Here is a 20202-nt window from a genome sequence, read left to right as displayed (position 1 = left end):
TTCTTGCATAATAGAAATCTCTGTTAGTTAAGTTATTTTTCTAGTTTCAGTTGAATAAGTAAATTCTAGACTCAACTACCAAGGTTCCTCTCGACATGAATATGAAATGAGAACTCCTTTTGAGAAATGTAGGATTGATTTTTTTAGTATGAAATAGGATATTGTAAATACTTAATTTCTCGGAAGAAAACGCTTATAGCCTAGTATGATCCACTTTGGGATTTCTCCAATCTTATCAGAGGACATATCATTCAATTACAAAAATGGACATTCTTGCCTTGTGATACACAAAAAATTGCACTCTATCCTTATTCAATCTCAAGCACTTCTGTGCTGCATATCTGTACACTAAATTCATCTGGACGAAATATCCTTGTACTTGAGGAGATGCACACACTGAAGCATGAAATTTGAGAATTAACAATTGATTCCACATTTCTTGGTATCAGGCCCTATGGTCTTTAGCACGAACGGATCAATTCGGACCCACAGCAAGGAGAATATGGAAGCCAGGAGTACTGACCATATGACCACTATTGTTGGTGTACGGTTCTGTCTCCCCATCAGCCCTTTCAGGAAGGGATAGAGATGGAGAATCACCCAGAAGGCGAAGAACAATTTCCCAAACAGAGGTCCCCATGCTTGGTATCCATTATTAATAGCATCAGAGATTCGCAACTACTCCAACTAGGTTGATGATCAATATAGTAGTTGGAGGGATTAACAACGTTGTCCATTTGAATGCGTACAGTTCGCCAAGTCTTCGTCATCAGACGCTTTGGATGTCACTGTGAAATTAGTGTCTATTCCAGCCAATACCTTCAGGGAGACCTTGTACAACAGCAAACAAGTGAGCTGACACACCACCAATGACCCAGAATTGCTCATTTCTCCACCATTCCTCAATGCTCACTCCACTCCACCTCAGTTCAGAATGCCGGTTGCAAAGATTGACATAAAAAGAGCAATGAAGAAAGACTGGCAAAAGTGCTAATCTGCAAAGGGCAGAAGTAAGTTGAGAAGATAAGCAAAATATCTGACAAACATAACTCATATAAATCAGTCCGTCCTCGTGTTTTCTATACTTACTGCTGGCATGATGAACTTGTCTGTCAGCAAGCAAATGGCCGGAAGAGTACAGTAGGCAAGGAGGTGGTAAGGAGGTAAAAGGATAGATGGTTGTGTTGACATATGCAAACCGTTCGAGGCCATTTAATTTCCCCCCTTTGTATCCATACCAGACTGGACTGTGGTGGCTAAAAAGATCTCAACAGAACCAAGTGCCCAACGAAGCACTTGATTGAGCCTATCTGAAAGATTAATTGGAGCAGATCCCTTGAATGCTGGTCTCTTTGGCATACAATAAATGGACCTCCAACCACGGCAATGCATCTTAAAGCCTGTTAGGATATCCTCTGTGATAGAACCATAAATCCAGCCCAACTGCAAGCACACATTTAGTGGTCATCAAGTTTCATGTCAGCAATTGTAAATGCCTGACGCCAAGGTATCTACTATGTGTCTTGGGATTGAAAAATACGTTCATTATCTGGATATGCATCTGTTTGTAGAGCTATGATAGCTTATAAGGACATTATCCGGGTGTTGGAAAAAATAATTAATAAATGCAGCAAAAATCGTATCAATTATATTTTAAGCAACAAGGTAGCAAAGCTCTGGGTATTCTATATTGGTGGAGATGTTTCTCTTTTGTAGGTAACGGCTAAGTGGGTGCCTCTATAGAAGACAGAGAGTGATTTTACTTCCTTGGAAATTAATATTACCTCGGTGCCCCATTCAGTTTTTATCTTTCATACCCACAACTGATAACATGGATGGCTTCTTTCAGCAGTGCTGCTGGACTTGAAGAAGGGGTACGCCACCCTGTTCCATCAAAGTTGAGGTAACAAAAATTGCCGACTGCCCAAACTTCTTCTCAAATTCATCTCGGACATCAATAGCTCCTTGTCATCATCCATTCCTAATTAAGAAGTGAAGATGGAGTTTAGTTAAGTGAAAGAGCAAATTACAAGCAGATATTAGCATGAATATACTCTACTATGCTATTGCAAAAAAAAAAATGAAAAACCTTGCAGATCTGCAGCATCCCCATTGGCACTATGCTTAGAATACTTCGGGAGTTTTTTGCGGCGGCCAAAGCATGGGCAGCAATCACAGCTGACCATCTTAGGACGCTTAGGACCCTTGGGGGGTTCATAGCCATATAATGCCTGTCTCCGGAAGACACATCCAGTGCCCACATATACTGGGCCCTGGATTCCATCTAGACCTTTCATGTTGATCTGCAGAAACAATGAAAGTTAGCCTGATTCATTTCTTACTGAAGGAATGGTAGTCACAAACATTTTCTGATCACTCTCAAGTAAGACTTACATCAAAGAAAACTGTGTTCCTGTTGGCGTACCGATCATTCGTATCAATGCCATCAAATCTTTGAGGGAATTGGACGTAACAAACCTTTCTTCCTATCTGAGGTCCATCAAGAAGCACATGGCTCTCATGACGGCCTTGCTGTTATTTATGTAGTGGTCACAATCCAAGTTCAGCATGAAAGGAGCATTTGTAAGCACACCAGAGACACGAACCTAAAAAGTTAGTAGGCATTAAAGCATGAGTTGTCACTAATCCAGACTAAGGAAAGGCTGATTCAACTTCAAGTCAAAGTTGAGATCAATTACCAAAGGCATTCATGGCACCAGCTTTCTTGTGGTGTTGGAAGCCAGGCCTCTTCTCACGAGATACATAAACAAGGCGAGGGAGCTCATTTCCACGTCTGCATCAAGACCTCCATGTGTTCAGAAAGACTTGAATCATGCCTGGATGATCCTTTGTGTTGTTTTCCTGGCCATGGTGTACCGTCTTGCATGATCCATCCTCTGGAGGTACCTTCGCAGCTTCAGCAACCAACGCATTGATCCGCACTTTGAATTCTTCATATTCTCTCTGCCATATGAGAAGCATAATTAGATGCAGATTACTCGTGGTAGAAACTCACTCCCATCTATTTTTCTGAGAAGCTTTGTAGAAACCTTCATTGCTCGCCGCTCTTTGACGGTTGGCTGGACTTTGTCTTTGAGATAATCAATCTTCAAAGTGAAGTACATTTCAGGGGCTCGGGGCTCTATAGAGAACTTTTTGCAGAAGGGTACCCATTTTCGAGCAAATTCGGCGGTTTCAGACAAAGATTCAAAGGTGAGCATTGAAGCTCCATCATCAGAAACGTAGTGAAATCTTATCGACTGGATAGTCCATAGCCAATATTGACAGAACTGTGTTTCCTGTCACAAGTGGGGCTCTTTCATAGGATCCACTGTGCTGACAAAGACATCTACTGGAGAAAGCATATTAGGTTCACCTTCCTTTCATATCTGCAGCATATTCAAAACAATTTTACTCCTAGGGAAAAAGATTCAAAGATTCATGTAGAATTCTGGCAAAAATTATGCTTTAGGGTCCTGAATTTTAAATATTGGGCTGTAGGAAGATAAAGTTGGATATGCTTTCTTTTCAGGTGACATATAGCCTTTTGTCTGCTTATTGGAAGATATGAAGATAAGTTCATTGTACACAAATGATAGAGCGTATGAGCGAACAGCTTATAAAGTTATATTATTTATCACTGAGAAGAAGTTCCGCTTCTTCTTTTTTTTTTTGCAATGATTGTCTTCGGCACCATTTAGTGAAAGCTACCTCTTGTTGATCTTTCAGTTGCAACATTTGACTTCTTCACATGCATCTGGTTTATGGTGAGAATAAAAATCTAATGATGAATATAGTTGATTTTCCTTTGACTTAGAATGCTTATCCTTTTCAGAAGGGTAAAATTTTCAGTTCGTAACTACCTGAGAGAGAGGCGATCAAGATAGGTCTCACGATCAATAGGGAAACCATTTGGGAAACTGATCCAGGATCCAGGAGAAAGCGAACCATATCTCACAGATGATGGATGTTAACCAAAGACCAAATGCATCATGTACTGGGTTCAATATCCTGTATCGAAGGAAGAAAGCCAATATGTGGCCGAGCAACTATCACCATCCGGTATGGGTTGATCTTGCTCGATGCAATTGGTACTTTCCTGGAGAGTGGCTGCCTTGCCTCATCTATCCTGCATTCATTCACAGTTTATGACGTGTTATGATAGCATCTTGGAAAACTATCTATCTTCTTTAATCATTTTGCCTCTAGCTGTCAATCAGTAGATTCTTACATTGCCATGTCCGGGTCATTGATGTCATCAGGTTCAGGGCCGAGGTTGCCCTGCTGCAGCTTCCAGTCGTCCATTCTTTCTTTCCACCCCCCTCTTTCTTTTCATCCCATCTTTCACTTCCTGCTTCAACAAGACCAGTGCAACGTAAAGGTCATGCAAGATTATATTTGCAGAGAGTTTTTCGAGTGGAACTTTTTAGCTGAAGCATGCATGATTCGTGATGAAAGGTTACAGAAGTTTTTTGTCGACGGTTAACTTGGAATAAATTGTGGTGGATTCATAGTTACCGGGTTCAGAAATTGGATATGGATGAACTCGTTTGTGAAGGGAAGAGGGCATCTCTCCGTGACCATAAGATGATTTGGGAACTCGCCACTAACCTGCACGAGTGCATGCTTTAACATTATTAAACTTGAATGGAAAGAAGAGATTTGAAGCGAAATACGTGAGATGTAATAAGGAAATATGTTTCGTTGAAAATTCGGGACAAAAGTTTTGCTCACAGGTCGGGATCTGCCAACAATAACTGATGGAAATTGAGCGTTATCGTCATCCTCAGGACCTCTTCCATAGCTCATCTTCCCATGAAGCATAGTCAGCTATGTACTTGTGCTTGTTCTGCTCATCTTCAATGTTGAATTCGTGCTCGAGATCATCAATGTCTTCTTCATCATCATCACCCTCCACTCTTGGGCTCCCTTTGACATTTTTAAAACATACAATGTGAAATCACTCATTCACAATATCATCTTCAAGTAAATAATCATTGCTTCTGATATTTCATCTGCATGGCAGATGCATGCTGAATAGTGGTTTTGGTTGGTGGATCTTGAAGTTGCTAGTTTCTCATTATCAGATGTCTAGTGTAATCTGAACTAAGAAGAATGCTGCGAATAACAGATACGTGAACTTTGTTTACTTTCTGTTTTCCATGTCCCGTCGTGCGAGTCTTGGTTAGCTATGAAAATGTTATAATAATGTCTAGTTCATCTGCTACGTGCATATTTTACGCTGCATTAACCAGCTTTTTCGTTACCTTTGAGACGCTTGTATCGAGTCTTGCACTGAGGGCACAATCCGGCTCCCTTCTCTCCTCTCATACTCCTAGCAAGGCCGACAAACCGGAAATCCGCACTCGTTGCATGCCACGAACAAATCTCCATCAACCGTGAGCCCAACCTCATCCCCACAGATCTCACACACTTGCCCATCCAAGTTCTTCAAAGGCTTCGACTGCAGCGGAAGAAAAAGAGAAGAAAACAAAAGATGATAACCATGACCATATTATACACAGAATATCATCAAACGTCGAAGTTGTCGCGTTCTTTCTTGATATGGCCTAAATTCTTTTTGATTCTTGTTACAGATATTCACCTCCTCATGGCCGTGAATCACGACGAGCTCGTTGCGGTTGTGAGAACCGGCGACAAGTCCAGCTCCGGCTTCCATGGGAGGGAGGAGGAGGAGGAGGAGGAGGAGGAGGATGGCGGTGGTGCTAGAACAGGAATTAGCTCAGGGTGGTGGTGGTGCAATGGAGGGAAAAAGGTTCTTTAAATGAGAGAAAGTAGGACACAGCATTTCAAACCTCTAAGCCGATCTCACCTAATGTCCACAACGCACTCGCACGCACATGGTACAAAAGCGTCGGTTGCAAAGTCCCCATTGCCTTGAAGCTAAGCTTCGTCCAAGATTTCCCTTCTCCAACCACCATCTGCCATCCCTCTACAGGCTTATCTGCAACGACCGGTCTTGACGCCCCTTGATGCTGAAATCCGAGCAGAGGCTCTTCTGCGTCCTACGGGTCCGTTGTGCTTGTATGACACTCCTAGGATCATTGAGTTTCACTCTTTTGACCTGTACAGTTTAAGAGGACCCTGTTGGCAAAGGCTCGAGCGAATTAAAATAGTCGTCGTCCGGTTTGATTAGCCGTTTCTCATGCCTTCGTAAGTTTAGCAGATGAACTGAAAGATCAAGCTAACCACGACCATCGTATAAACATGTATAAATTTCAGCACCCGCTGATGTCCGCTCACTAGGTTTTAACACTACTGCGCATGATATTTTACACGTCCAAAATCATTCCTTTTGGGTATAGTCAGCTAATCGTGTCGAGGATTAAGTTGGACATGTAACACCGTATTCTCGATCCGCCCAAGAGTAAAAACAGAAGCAATTATCTTAAAATTAGGACTGCGTATTAATTACATGAGATTCGGGCTCATGTATGGATCCGAATATCACATGAAGCATGCACAATTGAAGCGTTACGTGGAGGACGGGCCCGACGTCGTAGTGACTGCACGAGCTTATTGCTCCATCTTTTGGATTTGCTTTATCGCTCGATTTATAAGGAAATACGGGGGCAAAACTAGCGTAAAATACATCGGATCTTGGAAGGATTGAAAAGTAATTAGCACCAAAAGGAGATCCCATTTTCCGTGCAGCATTTAAGAAAATATCCCCAACCAAACATTTTAGCATTAATCTGTGCGAAAACATTGCTTTCCAACAGCGGTTGGCTGGTTGTGAAGGGAAACAGAGAGAGAGAGAGAGAGAGAGAGAGAGAGAGAGAGAGCTGGGTGAGTCATATTATGCTTGAGATCTAGCACTCCAGCTTGAAATCCAAGTCAACAATTTTTTAAGTCGTTAGGTGAGTGAGGTTGACTCTCCATCTCCAGGGCAGCCACTCCTACTCAGTGTGTATATCACGCCTGGAATGCTCCTTACGTCAGACATTTTACATATGTACCGATCAGGTTGACCAATCGTCCTCCCTTGAAACCGACAGTATACCCGCATTTTCTCATTCATATATCAGGAAGAAAATTGCCTATAGTTCTGCAAATGACCCCATGGCGAAAAACAGATGAAAGAGTGTAGCATAGTCGGCCAGCACAATAAGGTGGAATTCAATTGAGGGAGTCCGTCTAGTATCCAACTCAAAAAGAGCGGTTACCAACAATAGGGATAATCGGTTTCGCTGAGGTAGGTTTCAAATTGGAACTCCAGAATCTGCCCTCTTATAACCGATTCTCAATTTTTGGATTATGAAGTCTATTTTGTCTTGAACAGGTTCTGAGACCTACTCTATTTTTTCGGTCTGGTTCTAAGGTCTACCTGAGCACTTGTTCTTTTCCTTTTTTGTTCATTTTTACAGCAAAATTATATGAGATTATAAAGTAACAAAATGGTTCAAAGTAAAAATGAACAACTCAAATCCCAATCCACCAAAAACACAATTCATAAAAAATGAACACGTAGCCATGTACAACTACAAACAATAAAAAGTTTCAACACGTAAAATAAACATAATTATAAAACTCTACTCTTCATTCATCTATCAAAATTTAGAGGGAAAGGGAAGACTAGCGAGGGAGTGCTGAAGAAGGACAAATGATAAAGGAGTGCAAAGGTTAAATTTAGGGGAAAAAGAAATTAGATTTGAGAACTTAGAACTTATAAAACCGATTCGAAACTAGTTCCAAAAATAGGGCAGTCCGATTTGGTTCCTAAGTAAATATTCACTCGGAAGCTGCTTTTGGACCGGTTTCAACCAATTCCAAAATTTGGAACTTGTATTCGAATCGGTTTCAATGGAGTTGGTTCCCGAGGCCTCTTTTTTGGGCGGTCCGATCCGGATCTTGGGTGGAACCAATTCGGTTACACGTCTTAACCAATAATAACGTTATTCAAGTAGCTGTCTATCTAATTTTTCATTTTAGATACATTAAAATTGATTTGTAAAGCCAATATTTTAAGTAATAATATGGCAAACTTGTGCTGATCGCCGCATGGTCGAACCCGCGTATGGTTCGCCACATCATGATATATCGATCCGTCATCCGATATCAATACATCCATCATTGCTCCAACAACCAAGCTTGCATCGATCGATGGCTGTGGCTAGAAAACCAAACTAGTTTTGCCTTAAGGCAATTTATTCCTAGAAAAAATTGGACTCTACGTTGACCCATACCCATTTTTCCAACCTCAGCCCACCTCAAAGTTAGATGGGAGACTCCGGGCTACACAAGGCCCAGTTCAATCAATCCAGCCAAGCCCAACCCAATCCCAGATTTTCCCATCCCAATTCTTCTGTTGCTATAACTTTTTGCTAATAACAAGAATTCATAAGAAAATCATGATGATATTCCATAGTTTAGCATTTTGCAGCAAATAAATAAATAAAAAACCCTGTGAAAATTACTTCATATTTTTTTTTTTTTTCTAAAAGTGAAGCAAGTATCTAACTTTAAAATAGAGTCCGGACCATAAGCTTTTTCTTTTGGGCCAGAGCCATACAAGGCTCAAGAAAGAAGAAACCTAGTTCCTCATGTCTTTTTGGTAGCATGGAGGACTTTCAATCATTTTAATGACCATCTGGCCACACACCCAAGAGTGCCAACATTAGAGAAGATCACTTTAACACCTTTACCTAAATTTTAGCTCTATAAGCTCATGTCACATAAAAATAATCCGCCATTACCTTTGCACTCAATAAATTATTCTTCCTCGGACAATACCTCTATGCGTGCCGATGTTTTACAATTTTTTGAAGTAGAGTCATGATTCATTTAAGATATTAAGCATTTTAATGACGCCATATTTCTTTTAGTTTCTCGTAATGATTAATATTTCTATATGCTCAAGTGAGATTTTTTTTTTATTCATCTATAGTTGTTCTTCGAAAAAATAAAGAAAAATTCAATTAATATAATTAATATACTAATCATAGATGAAATATACCCATGTCATTGAAGGGATAAGTGACGACCAATCAACCAAACATATTCGCACCAATCTAAAGTTTCGGAGCCGAGATAGATACTTTGAATACATTATTTTTGACCTTACAAATTCTCACAATTAATGAGAGAGAAATGCATGCGGAAAACAAAATCTAAGTGAAAATGCCATTATACTTTAAATTTCCTCCGATCCGACATGCTAGTAACGCTTCATGTAACGGGATACCTATTGATTTTCAATAATTGCTACTTATGAAAAAAAAAATACAGGGCTCTCACAAGCACACGTCCATATTGATTCCTTCTCAATTTAAATCCATGCTCATTCTATAAGAAGAATATCCATGGCAGATGTCATTGTCAAAGGAACTTGGGGAAAACCCTAGGTAATAATCACAATAGAGAGAGATGATTTCATCTGGAAAAAAATTAATTTAGGCAATAATCACCCAGAAAAAAAAAAGGAAATAATAATTGCAAAAAAAAAAAAAAAAGAGGAAGAAAAGCGCAGGAGGTTTCTATCTCCTTCCCTCTGTCGGCCGCACATAACAGTCTCTCCTTTGCTCTCTCCTCTCCGCAGAAGAGAGAGAAATACCCTAATCTCTCTCTCTCTCTCTCTCTCTCTCGAGATCTTTCTCTCTCTACCTCTTCCATCTTCGATTCGGCGATTCCTCCGCCGCCGCCGCCGCCGGATCGGTTGGTATCGGCGCCTCGTCGGCCGATCTTTTCGTTCCCCCTCCTCTTTCTTTTCTCTCTGTTGGGTTGGAGATCCTCTCCAGGGCGATAGATCTGAGTTATGCAGCAAGGTGATCCGACGGTCCTGAGCTTGAGACCTGGTGGCGGTCGAGGGAGCAGCCGACTTCTCGCGCCTCGCTTCGACTCCTCCTCCTCGTCGGCTTCCTCGGCTTCGTCGGCAGCGGGTGGCGCGGCTTCCGCCTTCGCCTTCGGCTCCCTCTCTCCGATCTCCCCTCCTGCGCCCCCATGGCGGCTCTCCCGCGAAGGTGCGCCTCGAATCTGCGGCCGCCGCCCCCTCCCCGCGAGGGATTCCTCCGCGTTTCGTGATGGCCGATTTGGTTGTTATGGATTGGGGATAGTTGATTTAGCTGGCTGCCGTGATTTTGCCTGATTTGGTTTGGATTCCGTGGGTGTTGTTATTGGTTCCGCGTGCATAAAGTTACGTGCTTGGGTATATCGTTGTTGTGGGATTTCGAGCCGCTTTGGTGGGTCCATCGAATTTCCGGTGCTTGAGTTAGATTATGAAAGATGATCCGCGTAATTTTGTAAAATATTGGATCTTTTTTCATGAAAGTGAATTAATTTACGTGGGATTGTATCTCCTATTGGCCACATGATGTCGGAGCAGAACGGAGTTGCGCTTTTGTAATGGAACGGCTGCGAGAATGCGGTGTAGTTTTGCTTTATTGTTATTTGATGGGGATTTCAGATTTCCAGAACTTGGTTTGGAATGATAATATAATTGCCTGAAAGGTTGTTCACGTGATTAATAGAGTAAGAGCTGAAATATTCGTCAGCTGCTTCAGACAAGAAACCATTTGAGCATCTGAAGCTTTTGCAATTTGTTAAAAGCGTGTTTTTTTTTTGTTTTCGTTGGTTGTTAATCACTTCTTTGTGTGTTGTTGTATAACTCTTCCCTGTGTCTCATATTTGGTTTTACTGGTGGGCGCCTATCATTTAAAGAGAAGAAAATTTTATGGGATGGTGGATATTTTCAATGTCCTAATTCTTGGTTGGGCACTCAATATGTGTACCTACTGTAAATATGGACAAAGAGAAATTTGTAGGCTTTTAGGTGGGCATGTGATGAGCTGTTATTGCCCATAAAGGACCTGCAGACATGTCAATCGGTAGTGAGGAACTTCAATTTCATATGCTGTAAAAAAAATTTCGAACTTGTATTGTGTTTTGTATGTGTGGATCATGATGGGAAGATGGAAAATTTCCTGGGACGTGGTGGTGGTAGCAAGAAAATCATTTGTCAGTTTAAATCAACTCTGCTTTTCCTGCCTCATTTTCCAAAAGTATATATTCAGTAAATTTTAGTTCTTCCTTATATGTGCTTGTTGGAGCCTTTTATGTACATTCAAATGATTAATATGCTATATTAGCAATTTTTTCCTAACTGCATCTTTTGAACGATTAAAGGAACCCCTTCATCCATACTTTTGGTGTAAGATTACTGGAAGATGGAAACAAGAACTTTAAATTAATCAGATGCTCATTATTGGTGTTCTTGAGTTCTATCTTTCTAAATTTCAGTTTTGATTTGTTTGTGCCCTCTGCATTTGGTTGTCAAGTTTGGCAGCAGCTTTCTATGGCTTTACTCATTTTAGTAGAAAAACTTGGATGATGTTTGGGAGGCTTACTATCTTTTAGTGGGTTGGGTATGTTAACTGATATGAATGCTTGACTGCAATGTGCAGTTATTTGTAAACCTTATGTAAAAGTATAACAAGTCTTTCTTGGATTCTTAGTCCATGGAAGGTTCCTGGCACATATAAATTTTCTACCTCTCTAATATTGAAAATTTTGTACATACGGCTCCCTAAGCACATGATTTTCTTTGCTTTCAGAGTGGAGACACAAGGTTTGAGAGTCGGGAGCGCATTCGTTATTCTCGAGACCAGCTTTTGCAGCTTAGGGAGGTAATAGTTTATCTATTGTTGAATAACCGTACTCATGCAAAGCTCATGTGGTAATTTTAATTGTGAAAAATATATATATTTTTTTTCCAAGCATTTTACAGGCTTTTCACTTTCACGATTGTTCTCTAACGCTTTTGTACATTGAAAGTAATGGGAAGTGTTCTGCTCATGCATCGGATGTTCAAGTTATTTAATATCTTCTCTTCCCTTTTGTTGGATCACCTGGGTTATTTACTGGAGTGGCTGTGTTCTGTAGGCTGTCGAGCCCCATGATGAGATCTTGAAAATAGAAAAAGGAAATTGAGGCTGAAATTTTGGGTGATGATCAAAGCTGGGGCCGCGCAGAGACTATTGTGAGTTGCATTAGTTCATTCTAAACTTGGGTTGTACTTTTTGTCGTTCTCTTTCTGGCTGCATTGGGGGAAGGATTACTTTGGCAGATGGAAAGTAGATCCATTTACTTTTCTCAATCTTTTTTCAAGAAGGTGCTTTTATGGTGTTATGCTATGAACTTGTCCTTGTGAAGGTACTTGATTTCAGTGGTTTAATCATGGTAACAATCTGACAAAAACTGTTTATACCCTTTCGTATTGTACTTGCCAGGCACCAACCCAACCTCAGACTCAAACTCGTTTTTCTGAGCCAGACAATCGTGATTGGCGTGGTCGTTCTGCCCAGCTTCCTACCTCTGGGGAGGGAGAGGTCCTGGGATAATATCCGAGAAAACAGAGAAAACAGAGATTCAAGTGGCCGGTCTGACTTTAGACAGCAGGAAGGAAACCAAGTTAATCGCAAAGATCAACTCAACTCCCAGTTTTCAAGGGCACAGAACTCGTCACTCCAGGGGGTAATTGTTTTTTGCACCCCAAAGGAACTTAATTCTAAGTTTCATCAATGTTTGCCCTATGTTTTATGTGTTTATAACATTAAGCTTCTTTTGTTTGAAGGCAGTTCCTGTAGTTGTGGTAATAAAGAAGAATGCAGTTCGTTTTGATTCTACGCGTGTGTATAGTTAAATACTCCTTTCTGCTTTCTGTTGATGTATCATTTGAGATTTTTTCATGCCATATTTTCGTTAGTGGTACACTGATAGGTGAAACCTTCTTAACTTGGTTTCCTTCCTGCGACCAAGTTCTTCCAATGTGACTAATCTCTTTTTTGGCACCCATATGCTCTTCAAAATAGGGAGGACCTGCTCTGCTCATCAGGCTGAGGTGCCATGGTCCACCAGAAGGGGTAATCTCTCAGATAAAGACCGTGTTTTGAAGACTGTCAAAGGGTAATGCAAGATATACTAATTCAGTCAGTATTTGCCTTGGATTTAAATGTTCTAAGTTCTTCTTTTTGATGCTTCAATTAATTCCATCATGTGCAATCAGGAGAATGTTTTCTCCATAACTTTCGGGATTTCTTGTGGGAAACTAAATCTAATTCTGTATCATTTTCCTTATTGCCCATTGATGATGAAGATGAGACTGAAAACATCAGGCTTTAATCTGCATTTGGCAGTGCGATAAGAAAGATCATGCAATAGTCATGGGAGGTTGTCAGTTCTCATAGTTGTATCCTTGACATATTTAACTAAGTATATATAGTACAATCAACATAGAGATGGCATGCTTATGTCACGTACAAGAATTATGTAAGTTTTTAGAAGTGATGGGAAAATGCTATTCCTTTTTGCCTTCCTAGCTCACCTTTATTGTGCTTCATTTGTTTGCCTTCAACCTATTCTGGATGAATTCATATGTTAAGTAACTCCTGGACTTTCTCATTAGCAAGTGGTTTCGCCTAGCTTGACTCTATTTTTTCCGTCTTAAGTGCCTTTCATGGCTCATGGCTCATGGCTGGAGTGGTGTTGCCAGACTTGTCAACATTCCAGAGTTGGTTGATACATCAAGTTTCACTTTCTGATTTTGTATGCAGGATACTGAACAAACTGACTCCAGAGAAGTTTGATCTACTCAAGGGCCAACTATTGACTCTGGCATCACAACAGCGGATATTCTGAAGGTTTTCAGCTTTACAGATTCTTATGTGCTATTATTAATGGGTTGACCATCTTGTTCTGTTGTTACATGATTCTTTGGGATGGTATGCAGGGGGTTATTCAGCTGATTTTTGAAAAAGCTGTACTGGAACCCACATTCTGCCACATGTATGCTCTTCTGTGTTCTGATCTGAACGAAAAGCTGCCTCCATTTCCCTCTGAAGAACCCGATGGGAAGGAAATCACTTTCAAAGCGGGTGCTCTTGAATATCTGCCAGGAGGCTTTTGAAGGAGCTGATAAACTAAGAGAAGAGTTAAGGCAAATGACATCCCCTGAACAGGAGCTCGAACGGAGACAAGGAAAGAATGGTCAAACTTCGAACTCTCGGTAACATTCGTTTGATTGGAGAGCTTTTGAAGCAGAGGATGGTACCTGAGAAAGATTGTTCACCACATTGTGCAGGTTCTGACATGCACATTTCCTTTATTATGTTAGGTCTTTTGAAATTACAGTTACGATTGTCTCTCATAGTCTTACTCCCGAAGCAGGAGCTTTTGGGACCTGATAATAAAGTTTGTCCTGCCGAGGAGAATGTTGAGGCTATTTGTCAGTTTTCTTCGTCACTATTGGAAAGCAGCTTGATGAGAGCCCTAAATCACGGCGGATAAATGATTTGTACTTCAGCCGGTTGAAGGAGCTGCATCCAATACTCAACTAGCTCCAAGGTTGAGGTTCATGGTTCAAGATGTAATTGACCTGCGTTCTCATACTTGGGTTCCCAGACGAGAAGAGGTAAGATATTAGGTGTTTACAATTTTTTTAAGTAATTTGAAACCTTATCTGCGTGCAGATGGAGGTTGCTGTTTTTCTCGGTTTCTGACATCTTCCTCTCGATATGTGGACCTTTTGAAGGTAAAAGCCAAGACTATAACTGAAATCCATTCCGAGGCAGAAAAAAATCTTGGTTTACGTCCAGGTGCTACTGCGGGCATGAGGAATAGCCGTGGCATTGCTCCTGGTTCTCCTGCGAGTACGACTCCTGGAGGTTACCCAGTTACACGACCTGGTGCTGGGGGCATGATGCCTGGAATGCCGGGAACTAGAAGATGCCTGGAATGCCGGGAATGGACAACGACAATTGGGAATTTCCTAGGAATCGGTCAATGCCGAGGGTGATGGAGCTGGAATGTAACCTCCTGGGCGGCTCCAACCGCCATCGGCTGGAAAGTCACCCTCACTGAATGCAAGGCTGTTGCCTCAAGGCAGTGGTGGACTTATCAGTGGGAGGACCAGCGCGTTGCTACAAGGCAGTGGTGGGCTTCGTCCTTCCAGCACAGAGGCTCCATCTTCAGTTCCTTCTCCAGCACCAGTGAAAACTGTTCCTGTTGCACCAGTTTCACCACGTTCCTGAAAGCCATTGGCACCTGCAGTGAAGTTGAATAATAAGGATGAGCTTACCAGAAAAACGAAGTCACTGCTTGAGGAGTATTTTAGTGTGCTGCTTTTGGATGAAGCATTGCAGTGTGTGGTGGAGCTGAATGCTCCAGCTTACTACCTAATTTGTGAAGGAAGCCATTTGCGCTGGAGAAAAGCCCGCCGTGCTTTGAACCTGTTGGCAAGCTCCTGGGGTTCCTGTTGACCAGAAAGTTATTTCATCCAGCGATGTAGGGACTGGATGTTTGCTGTTCGCCTCTATGTTGGATGATTTGGCCATTGATTTACCAAAAGCGCCGGTCCACTTTGGTGAAATTGTTGGAAAACTAGTTTTTGGCTGGTGGATTGGATTTTAAGGTGATTAAGGAGATCCTGAAGAAGGTGGAAGATGACAGGTTCCAAAACGCCATACTTGATGCTGTAATGAAGATTGTGACCTCTGATGCTTCTGGTCAAACGGTACTGAGTTCGCAGGCGTCAGATATCGGGAGTGCAAGGGTCTGCTCCAGTGAGCGCATTCTATAATATCGCATGAGTAGTCCGGACCCTCTCACCCGGGTCAAATTTGGGTCTCCATATGCAGATTTGCAGGATGCTTTTTGGCAATTCTTTTTTGAGGCTAGCAACTTTGTACGAAGGCCATAAGGCAGAGCTGCAGAGGGCAAAGTTAATTTTGAGTTGTATATTGAGGTCATAAAATCCATGTTTTATTTAGGAGGAAGTCGAAAAGATAATCTTACTTTCGATTGTGGTTGATCCCTTCCTTGGATTCTCAAGACGACTTAGCCCGTTTGCGGGATTAAAGTTTGTATTCGATTAGTTTCGACCATTTTATCATCTTCTTGTTTTTCAGGAATTTTCAGGTCATTGTTATTTAGGATTTGTCATAAACGTGACGCCTCGAGAGTTACTGCTTAAGTTTGTTGTTATGCCCTCTTGTTTATTTTGTGTATCTTGCTCTTTTGAGTGGGACCTTTCAAGTGTGTTATCATGCTTAATTTGTTCATTTAGCTGGGGCCGGCTCGACCATTTTCTGAGCTGTGAACTGTGAACTGTGTGTGATCTACTACTGTTGAACGAGGAGGCTCTGCTCGTTGTCTCTTCCTGAAGATGTCCGTAGAATGTTCAGTGCACCCATCCATGAACATGTACTCTGGAAAAGTAATCGAGGTGTGTTTTTTTTTTTTGGGAAAATTCATGGTGGATTATTTAGCGAAAAATGAATGATTTTATTTTTTAGAAAATAATTTTGTATCTTTTTGAAATAATTAGCAAGTGAAAATGTTTTATTACTGATTATATGATCGTAATGATGAAAATATTGTTTGTCTATTTATTTTTAAGTGATATAAACATTAATCTTTAATAAGTTTTTTTTTTTTATGTGATCAAAGTTGAATCTTTAATAAATGTTCAGTCTAGTTTCTAAATTATATTACAATATTCGATGTTATCCTTTTCATTAATTTAAGTTCGAATATATTGAATATTTTATATAATTTATAAACTATATTAATTAATTTAAAATTTATGGACGATGTCACATATTGGTTAAAGTTTATGGATGATTTGTGACACTTTTTCCTTACATTTCAAAATTTATGGCTTTCAGATGTCAACTCCTTTTACATGATGACTTTCCTCAAGCTTCTTTTTAGTTTCGTTTAACATTGAAGATTCGCAATTCTTCAAAAGATATAGCTATTAACATCTATAGAAAATTACATATTACCCCGATGTATGTTGTAACTTTCCATATTTTGTTATTATAGTTACAATTTCACACGTTACTAAACAATATATATAAATATATCGTCTTTTTAAACCGGTAAATACTATAATTAGAACATGCAATTTGATGGGATACATGTTACTCTTTTCAAAGGAAAATTAGGTTTTGGGGGACAAGCGCTCCCATAGAGGCAACGGTAGTTAATTGTTATCATATTTGGAAAGATCATCTTTAAAAAAAAGTATTCAAATCGAAACCAATTGTTTTTCGCTGATTAAAGAACATCACTCACGTCAAGAAAAAAAGGGTTTATATCACAAAAATTATAAATTAATATACTTACAACAAATTTACCTTAAATAAATTTTTATCATTAAAACTTTAAATCGATACATACGTGATAAATTTATTCCAAATTAATTTTGATCACAAAAGACCTTTAATTAGTACATTGATAAAAAAATTACCTTCAATTAATTTTATCTAAATTGGGATTAATATCAAGAAAATCATAAACCGACACATGTCATTATCAATGCCATCCAACTTTAACTAATCGACGATAAAATTTAACGAAAATTAACTGAGAATAAATTTATCATGATGCATTCGGTTTGGGAAAGTTTGAGATAATTTTGTCACAACCGTAATAGATAGGGATTTTCGCGGAATTAAGAAAAAAAGAACACAGAGAATAGTGAGATTTACTTTTCCGGCGCAATTATTAGCCCATTAGGACTAACCTCAGATTTATTCATAAAGCAAGAAAGAAAGAAAAGAAAGACACACAAAATTATCACTCTCGGCTCTCAAACTCCCACTCGGGCTCGGACAAAAGGGTCTATAAATCTCGTCCGCTGTCCGCCCCGACAGCCCCTTCGCTCTCCTCCGAGAGAGAAACCACTCCTCTCTCTCTCTCTCTCTCTCTCTCTCTCTCTCTCTCGATCGAAAAAATTCGATCTTGAATCTCGTTCCTCGCTCTTCTCCAATCCCAGATTCAGCGGGGCGCCGCAGATTCTTGTTCCGGCCAGTCGCAGCAGAGGTCGCGCGCGTGCGTTTGTTTCCGTCGATCAGAAGACGGGTGTGATGCAGCAGAGTGATCCGGCGGTCCTGAGCTTGAGACCTGGTGGCGGTCGAGGGGCAGCGGCAGAATTCTCCCGCCTCGCTTCTTCGATTCTTCATCGACAGCTTCTCTCGCCCTCGGCTCGCTCTCCTCCAATCTCCCCCTCTCGCGTCCTCATGGCGGCGGCGCGGCGGCGAAGGTTGTCTTTCGGTGTTTCGACTTCCGTCCGTGTCGTGTCGTGACGTTGTTTTTTTTTGGGTTTGTGATGATTGTGTTCTCTGTGGAGCCTTCGCATGATTCGGTCCTGACGTGACTGGATCAGGGAAAGTGATGCGTGGCGATGAGACGGGCGATGGAATTGGCAAGTTAATGGATCGTGTTGGGAAATTGTGAACTTTCTGGCTGGGGAACCATGGAAAAAATTTGTTTTTTCACTTGCTGGAATATCGGGTTGGGATGGTTATGTTCGTGTGTTGGTTTGTGCAATTGTCTTCGACTGTTTGACTTTCCAAGAAGAGTACAACGTTGTCTGAAATTTGAATTATTGAACCCCGTGGTTGGTTAATTGTGGCCGTTGGGTCTTGTACTGAATTTCCTTAATGTCTGAGCTTTTTTAAGTAGAGTGCCTGGTAGACAAGTTCTTGCGTTAGCAATTTTTGTTGTTCTTTTATTTGTTTTTCAATTGGTGTTATATTCGTTTTCAGAAACATAGTGAGATATCGCGAGCTAGTCGACGTAGCAGATCTTTCTTTCGCTTTAGATCAGAGAGAAGTAATGAATTACCAGGGACGTATTATCATAGCTTCCATAATGAGTTCCTGCGCTTTTGTATGGCTTTGATTGTTTGTAAGCTGTTTCCTTATCAACCTGGCTCTTAGGGCCACTTTGTCTTTTCTTGTGACGTGTAATACCATACTTCGCTTTTGGAGTACTGGGAGTAAGTATTAGTTTTCATTTATGTCTTTAATTTGGTAAAGTATGGCGAAATGAGCTAAGAGATTAAGTCAATTCCGTACTTCCTTGTCAAGGTTGGAAGTTGTTATAGCTTTTGAGGAAGTTTGTTTAGGTCCTACTTTTTACCTCATATCGGTATGACGCAGCTTAGAAAATACTGTGGCTGGATTATGCCAAAAGCTTCTTTTTCCTTTTCTTTTTTTTCTATCTATACTGTTTGTCTTGATTGAGGTGCTTTTTATTACTACGTTGCTACCTTAATACATGTTAAGTTGCAAGTTTTCGATAAGTTTTACTATAACAAGCTCCTGAAAATTTATCCTCTGTCCCCACCAGCCTGGAGACTCATGGCTTGAGGGTCAAGAACGTGTTAGATACACCCGAGACCAGCTGTTACAGCTAAGACAGGTACTGATCTATCTTTCCTTTTCAACTGTGTGTTTCCTATGTTGATGGAGTCTTTTGTTTTGTCTTCCTAGGAGCAGTGTATATTTTCTGTTCATCTTAATTTAATTTTCCTCTGCCACGCGTATCGTTTTTCTTGAGGATGATGTCTAGACGTATTCATAATTTTTTATGTGCACTTTTACTAAAGCATTGGTGGAAGTCTCCTTTGGTGTCATGGTAAAAGCTATGAATAGTCATCAACTTCCACGATGATGTCGAGTCTCTATTTTTCCCCTTTCTGATTCAAGTTGAATATCGGACTAAGATCGTAATATACTCATATACTGTTACTCTGTGTACTTGTAGGCTATTGAGGTGTGTGATGATATTCTGAAGATACAAAGGGAAATTGAAGCTGAGTTTCTTGGCGAAGATCAAGACTGGGAAGTAGGGAGAACAATGTAAGATTTCCTGCATATCTTTCGCTTTCTTTTGCCTTTTCCTTCCTTTCTTGGTGGTTATAAAGTGGACAAGCGATTTGTTTCTTTTCTGTCAATTGCATATCAAGGAGATCTCTTAATGGTATTTCAATGGTTTCATGCTGGAAAACTCTAAGTTTGGTATTTGGCGTTGCTTTAGCTTTAGTGATGGAGTCATAATACATTGTTACCCATATAACAATATGTTCTTTCCCCAACAGGTGCCAAATCAATGCTTAATCGCTTTTCAGAGCCAGACAATCGGGACTGGCGTGGTCGGAATCCCCAGGTTCCTGCTGCTGTGGAGGAGAGGTCCTGGGAGAACATCAGGGAAAACAGAAGTTTGGTGGCCGATCTGCCCCTAAGCAGCAGCAACAGAACCAAAATAATCACTCGAGCAACTCAACTCCCAGTTCACAAGAACACAGATCTCTTCTAATCAGGTAGCATTAGTTTCTGGCTAGACTCACGTATCTTTTTTACATGTAAATGTTAACTCACCTTCTTGAAGAGTATCTTA

General features: G+C 40.6%; 1 protein-coding gene, 1 long non-coding RNA gene, 1 other non-coding gene and 1 pseudogene across 4 annotated transcripts; 3 read left to right on the top strand and 1 right to left on the bottom strand.

The window, feature by feature from the left end:
• Nucleotides 1-221: 221 nt before the first annotated feature.
• On the bottom strand, nt 222-5774 carry LOC120287665 (annotated as a pseudogene). The gene is made up of 13 exons (XR_005545892.1): nt 5606-5774; nt 5268-5464; nt 4720-4929; nt 4519-4606; nt 4232-4351; nt 3861-4129; nt 3051-3414; nt 2702-2964; nt 2395-2607; nt 2090-2303; nt 1785-1981; nt 1090-1443; nt 222-995 (listed from the first exon to the last, which is right to left on the bottom strand). The product of XR_005545892.1 is annotated as a cellulose synthase A catalytic subunit 7 [UDP-forming]-like (transcript).
• A 3729-nt stretch (nt 5775-9503) lies between these two features.
• Nucleotides 9504-16103, top strand: LOC104436025 (eukaryotic translation initiation factor). Its single transcript, XM_010048760.3, is given in 25 exon segments — nt 9504-9939; nt 9941-9980; nt 11571-11642; nt 11899-11934; nt 11936-11995; nt 12246-12338; nt 12340-12489; nt 12828-12846; nt 12849-12921; nt 13569-13615; nt 13618-13655; nt 13745-13882; nt 13884-13984; nt 13986-14070; nt 14072-14095; nt 14182-14244; nt 14247-14331; nt 14334-14425; nt 14546-14735; nt 14738-14803; nt 14806-15190; nt 15192-15209; nt 15211-15269; nt 15272-15399; nt 15401-16103. Coding segments are annotated over 25 exon segments (2418 nt in total). The 5' UTR covers nt 9504-9775; the 3' UTR covers nt 15593-16103.
• On the top strand, nt 10734-10838 carry LOC120287963. Its single transcript, XR_005546216.1, has one exon. It is a non-coding gene; the product is annotated as a small nucleolar RNA snoR103 (small nucleolar RNA).
• Nucleotides 16104-17730: 1627 nt separating the features above from the next.
• Nucleotides 17731-19918, top strand: LOC120287782. The gene is made up of 4 exons (XR_005546059.1): nt 17731-18061; nt 19153-19224; nt 19570-19664; nt 19904-19918. It is a non-coding gene; the product is annotated as an uncharacterized LOC120287782 (long non-coding RNA).
• The last annotated feature ends 284 nt before the right edge of the window (nt 19919-20202 follow it).

This window comes from Eucalyptus grandis, chromosome 8, assembly GCF_016545825.1.
Source record: "Eucalyptus grandis isolate ANBG69807.140 chromosome 8, ASM1654582v1, whole genome shotgun sequence".
NCBI classification, from domain to species: domain Eukaryota; kingdom Viridiplantae; phylum Streptophyta; class Magnoliopsida; order Myrtales; family Myrtaceae; genus Eucalyptus; species Eucalyptus grandis.
The sequence above is the reverse complement of the archived record's forward strand: the minus strand, read 5'-3'. Positions and strand labels throughout refer to the sequence as shown.